The sequence below is a fragment of the Rosa chinensis genome, chromosome 3 (genome assembly GCF_002994745.2).
Source record: "Rosa chinensis cultivar Old Blush chromosome 3, RchiOBHm-V2, whole genome shotgun sequence".
In the NCBI taxonomy this organism is placed as follows: domain Eukaryota; kingdom Viridiplantae; phylum Streptophyta; class Magnoliopsida; order Rosales; family Rosaceae; genus Rosa; species Rosa chinensis.
Genome location: NC_037090.1, coordinates 20,481,529 through 20,487,554, shown reverse-complemented (window position 1 = coordinate 20,487,554; position 6,026 = coordinate 20,481,529). Strand labels below are relative to the sequence as shown.

Below are 6,026 nucleotides of genomic sequence, written 5' to 3'. Positions count from 1 at the left end.
GTTATTTCTGATTGGTCTCTTAACTAAATTTTTCTTTTTTATTTTCACCCCCTCTGCATGGTTCCCACCAAATTTGAGTGATATTATTGATTTAGACTAACACATGGCAATGCCATGTGGTTGCCCGAGACCACAGAATAATTCCTCCTTATCTGACATACGATTATCAAATGCATTTTTCATTGATTTGTCTTGTAAATGTACAAGTTAGATGATCAAATGGATTTCTTATTTTTTTGTGCAACTATAACTGAGGTATATCTTCCCTATGCCCATTCTAGAGAGGACATCCTTAAATTCAAAATTTTAGGATTTTTACTATTTTCACTATACCAATAACAACAATTAGGGACAGATAGAAATCGCCACTAGAAGATTTTTAGAGACTAAAAACTATCCAAAGTCTCCTCTAATAGTTTGAGTCTCAGGACTCTCAGATTAGATGTTCGTCTCTAAAAGGTATTAGAGACAATTGGGACATTAATTTCGTCTCTATAAATTTTTCTGACATGTGGTCAGGAAAACAGAAGGAAATCTTTAGGTGTAGCATCAGCCAGTGATGGAGCCAGAATTCCATTTCAGGAGGAGCCTTCACAAGTCGACCAAAAATTTCATAAAACATAAACAACAGCTAATAATAATAATAATAATAATAATAATAGTCATAGACTTTCTCCAAAATTATTAGTACAAACGGACTCTGTTAAACCCTAGAATAATATTATTGATATTCTAATTAGCAAACAACGATTCCTCTTGTTTTAGTTTCTTCAAATCTTGTTCGAAAGCCCTTAATTAAACCAATCTAGTTGGTCCAGTTCCCATAGAGGTTCACCATTGTCCACGGCCATGGGCAAGCTTCCAGTGCTCTGTCCAGATAGAGAGGGTTGGCCAAGGTCTCCTGAGGACGAACTCCCAGATGAGCTTAGACTTCTTCTCTCCACTTCCACATCATATGAATTTGGAGCAGCTGGGATGATGTTCCGAGCATGAGATATCGATGTTGGATAAGTAGAACCCTCCTGATGATCTGTATCTGCTAACTGCGGCACAGCTGGTAAATGAACTGTAACTGTAGGTCTGCGCATGATATCCCCAGTGCCTGAAGGTCGTCTGTCAAATGCCCTTAAGCATTTCGATTTCTTGTACACTCGGCATAAACTGAATTCTTGCCTTAACTGCATGCATATACCAACATATATATTACAAAACCATGCATAGTCGTGATTAAGTTTGATTTTGTTGATACTAAATAATCTAGCTATAGTACCGGAGGAGAAGGTGCGGCGTTTGATGATGAAGGTGCTTGAAGTTGATTGTCTCCATCAATGGCTTTATACTCATTCATCTTCCACTCGGTTTTGCTTCCGTTGGGAGCTCGACCAGTGTAGAAGACCATGGTTCTTTTGAGGCCGATGGCGCCATGATTAGTGTTGGAACTAGAAGAGAAAACATAACTTGGAGAACCAGTTGCCTTCCAATATCCAGTAGTAGTGAGTCGTTTAGGTCTCCCTCCCCGTGCTTCACTCTCTTGTCTTGGGATGAAGAAGAACCACTGCTCTTGATCTCCATGGCACATTTCTCCTGAATTTCCTAATTAATTACAACCAAATAGAGAATACATTCAGTACTAAAGAAAACCAATTTAATCAATTATCAAGTCAAATGCATGCTTGACGCTGCATGTATAAAAATAAAAAAGGGGTTCATGAAATTGCTTGCTAGCTAGCAATAGAGAATGGAAGCATATAATATAAAGAATGAGGACTTGCCTGAATGGAACTTAAACTACTTTACTTTCCGTTTTATAAAGTTAAGCAATTCATGCATAAACAATTTCTTGTATTTCTATCTTAATTACATGGAGAGAGAGAGAGAGCTCTTCTCACAATATTCTTTCAAAGTGCTATAGATATACACGTATACCTGTTACAAACGTATGAGAATTTCTTTACACACAACTGACACAAGATCTACATTATAATAAAGGACAGTAATTAAGAAGCTGCAGAAGATAACGGCTAGTTGAGCTTTGAACTCTTTTATCATCTGTAAAGGTATACATATATGCAGGAAATCTTAGGGGGTCAAACTTTATTAACTAATAAATTATATTCATTTCTAATCGTATTCTAAAAATAACACAATCTTTTGCTCAAAAAAATATATATATTAGTATAATTAAGAAAATTTAGGTGTAATATTGCTTGTACTAATGCTGAAATTGAAATATCCTTAAATCATGTTGAATAAATTTTGAGATTTAAGATGAATGATAAATATAGAAAAACTTTTGTGTTACTTCAATTTAGCATATTAAATCGTAAATATGCGCATATGGGGCATATGGGCATATATCGATCAATAGGGTAAGAAAACCTTGAAAAGATTCGTATTAATTAGATATATGTAGTGTATTAATAGTGTAAAATATTATTTCATTCCATTAAAGTTCAAGGATAATTAAAACTAATTAAGATAAATTTATATTGAATTTTAAAAATTGAGACTAATTAAGATTCATAGATCTTTAACACTAATTAAAGATTTTCTAAAAATTGAGAAGGGTCAATTGACCCTTCTTGCCCTAGGCTAGCTACCCTTGCATATATGAAAATACGTACTGTGAACTCACTCTATAAGATATATAGATATATAGATAGCAAGCTAGAAGCATATGTGAGTGTGTGTGTGTGTCTATATATATATATATATAATATGAGAGAAAGAGGAGAGATGTATAATTACGTGGGAGATCCCAAGGATTAAACTCATATATGTCAAGCACAGGTATGATCCGGTCCATAACCCGGTTCACGTCCTCCCTCCTTCCATCTAGTTTGTGGGGCAGATAAAATGAAACTAGTTCTTCCTCTGTTGGGTAGAATCTAAACCCAGGTGGAAAATCTTCCATTACCTCCCTCTCTGACTTCTCTCTCTAGCCCTCTCTCTCCGGCCCTCTCTCTCCCTCCCTTTCTATAGCTATGGAAGTAGTAATAGGATTACTAATTTACTAGGAAGCTCTGATAGTATTCAACTCCGAGCTAGTGCAAGACTTGATGAAGTTTCTTAGCTGCTAGATGTCAACATATATTCAGTTTCTCACTTACGTTCTCCGTTGTATATATAGAGAGGGCTTGGGAAAAGGAAGTGAAGTTAGGCAAATGAGCAAAGATGTTGAGAGTATCCGAGTGAAAGGAGAAAAAGGTTCCATGGTCGACAGGCTTAAGTTGCTTTGAAACTTCCAGGCACGCGGTTGTGAAAGAAGAAGAAAATGCGAGCTCCATTGACCTTTGGGAGCCAGTCAATATCTATTTGGCTTTTTCTGTGTGCAACTCCACGGCTATTACCCTGCTCTCGCATGCTATTCCATAAAAGTAATACTTTAACCAACCCAACAATAGTTCAGGTATTGGTGAAAACAAAGTGTGTAAGCATGTGCCGCACCGCACAGGACAACAAGAAGATCAAAGGAAAGTTAGAGAGTAAGGAGATGAGAGGTGGCCGCCATCTCTGCCGGCAGGTTGAAAACGTGGCCGATGAGGGGGCAAATTAAGCAATTAGGAACCCTAGCTACCTGCAGATTTATTCATTTTAATTAGAGCATTTTTAGTAGACCGTCTATCTTGACTTTTTAGTTATTTTGGATAATATCTTTAATTTTTTTATCAATTTTAACATATGTACCAAACTCGTAATTAGCTTTTCATTTTAAATTTTGGTTAATCTCGCTCAAATATAGAAAGCAAGATGAAGCTCTCTATCATTTTTTTATTTATTTAAAACATTCCTATTAAGTTATTATATGTAATTTATAAATACATTTAAACTATTTTTCTTCATTTAATAAATAATATAAATATAAAATTAGCTAAAATAAAGAGAACTGATGCAAACATAATTTAAAAATGACTAGTCAAAATGAATTTTTAGCTGATTTGGCTAAAATTTGATTAAAAAAATAGCTACAATTGCTAAAAATACTCTTAAGAGCATCACTATTATATTGTTCATCGAGTGACTGAGCGACACATGATGGTTACTCCATGTGGCACACCAAAATGAGTAATTACTTAAGTAATTCTATATTTTGTAAAAGACAATGATATAGGGCCTCAATGAGGCCTAAGATTTATGGCCTCAATTATAGGTGTCATGTCATGTCACCCACACACCACCTATAGGAAAATGATTTGTGGCCTCAATCTTAGATGTCATGCCATGTCACCTACACACATCACCAATTTGTCAAATCATGACATGTAATTCTTGAGAAAAAGACTATCTTATCCTTCTAAAATCTAATGAATTTAAGTTACTTTGGCTTTCTTCTAAACACAAATTATTTTGGTTTTTTTATTTTTTCTTTTCATTACACTCATGCTTAGATTAAAAAAATAATTTTTTTTCTTTAAGAATAGAAAAAAATTCATGTAATTCAGTCAATAGATTTGCATAACACATGTATATGAATTCAACCTTTGTTGGATTCCTGTAAATTTTGAAAATATAATGTGAAAAATACACATTCATATGATTATATATATTCTTATGTTCATTTTTTTTTCTCTTTATGTAGCTAGGGTTTACACGTTATATTTTGAGTTTATTATGTTTTGTTTGTTTTTTCTCTTATATTTAGATCTGTAGATGATAATTAATGACTGGAATTTTTTCTTACCTCTTAAGTTAGACATATGTATTTTCTAAATTCAATTTAATAATGCTATTTTTTTTTTATGAAATTAATCAATATTTGAAAAGAAAAGTTAATGCCTATTTCTTGACTGTGTTGATGCTATTTGAAAAGAATTTAATTAAATGAAGAAAAAATATTTATCAAAGAATTTGTAGACATTATCTCTTAAATTAATGACGACTCAATATTCGGCATGAGGAAGTCTCGCACGATTGGAACCCTAGCGACGCCGACTGAAGGTGCTGAGCATGAAGATGGCGGTCTTGGCCGTCCTCGTATAACACACCAGGCTCGTTCAGGTGTTGGCTTTCTTCCCATGATCTTTTTATGGATGGTTTGTCAAAATCGGGTTCTGATTTCGATCGGATCTCTCCCCTCCCTTACCGCAGATCCGCTCTTGCAGGTGAGGAGTTATGTTGGTAAGTGCCTGGCCTCATGGGCTACTGATGGTGGGACGACGTGTGCCATCTCGGTGTGGCCTCAAGGCAATTTGGATAGAAGATGTACGGCGGGCCTTGGCGGATTCAATTTATTTATTCCTGATTTTGACGGAGGAGGTGCCGTGATTGGGGTGCAAGTATTGAATCATGGAGGCAGCGAACAACCAAATTGGATGGAGCTCTGCGTCGTGGGACGGAATTGTTTGACCGAGGGGATCCAATCTGAGAGGCTGGAGGCACCGATGGGGGCATCGGGGAGAAACAAACCCGACTTGGGCTGTGATGGTGCAGGTCTCCAGCGACTTGCAACGGCAGGACGAGGGTTACGCCGGGTCTCTATAGTACTGATGGTGGCTGGGACTAGTATGCTCGAGATCAGAGCAGCGGCAAGTGATGGGCAAGAAGACGGCCCGAAAAAATTGGCGGGAAACCCTAGTTTTGCACTAGGGTTGACCGTTTGTTTGACTGAGTTGATTTCTGGGCCGAGGATGATTGGGCCTAGGGCAGGGATTGGGCTGAAGGCAGGGACTGGGCCTATTTGACCCAAATATGAAAATGGGGGCTATATGATGCAAACTCTCAAGACGAGCCCGAGGAGCAACCTGATGCCAAGGTTGTCGGCTACGGAGGAGGCTGCATATGGTACTGGTTCCAACCCAACGGGGAAGGGACTCGCGCTGTTGTAAGTCCTCAAAGCTTTTAGACATTCTGGACTCAAGCCTTTTGAAGTAAGGGTAATTTCTATAAGCTTTTTAAAGACGTTTCTAGTTGTTATTTGTACCACAATTGCGTGCTTGGCAGATTAGACTAGATGAATATTTTTTCCTTAGAGAGCGAGATTATTCTTGCATAGATTAGGCTTGCTGTTCAGCGAGCGTCCCTTTAGA

General features: G+C 36.9%; 1 protein-coding gene across 1 annotated transcript; it reads right to left on the bottom strand.

Annotated features, from left to right (window-relative positions):
- Positions 1–671: 671 nt before the first annotated feature.
- LOC112193288 (NAC domain-containing protein 90) lies at positions 672–3,074 on the bottom strand. Its single transcript, XM_024333367.2, has 3 exons — positions 2,749–3,074; positions 1,271–1,593; positions 672–1,178 (listed from the first exon to the last, which is right to left on the bottom strand). Exons 1-3 carry the CDS (start codon positions 2,912–2,914, stop codon positions 792–794), a joined length of 876 nt encoding a protein of 291 aa, XP_024189135.1. The 5' UTR covers positions 2,915–3,074; the 3' UTR covers positions 672–791.
- Between the last annotated feature and the right edge of the window lie 2,952 nt (positions 3,075–6,026).

Excerpts from the sequence above, each read along its gene's own strand:
- LOC112193288 (XM_024333367.2), bottom strand. The coding sequence starts at position 2,914 with ATGGAAGATTTTCCACCTGGGTTTAGATTCTACCCAACAGAGGAAGAA. Across the intron at positions 1,594-2,748 it reads TAATCCTTGGGATCTCCCAC|GAAATTCAGGAGAAATGTGC; the intron begins GTAATTATACAT and ends GTAATTAATTAG. Across the intron at positions 1,179-1,270 it reads ACGCCGCACCTTCTCCTCCG|TTAAGGCAAGAATTCAGTTT; the intron begins GTACTATAGCTA and ends ATATGCATGCAG.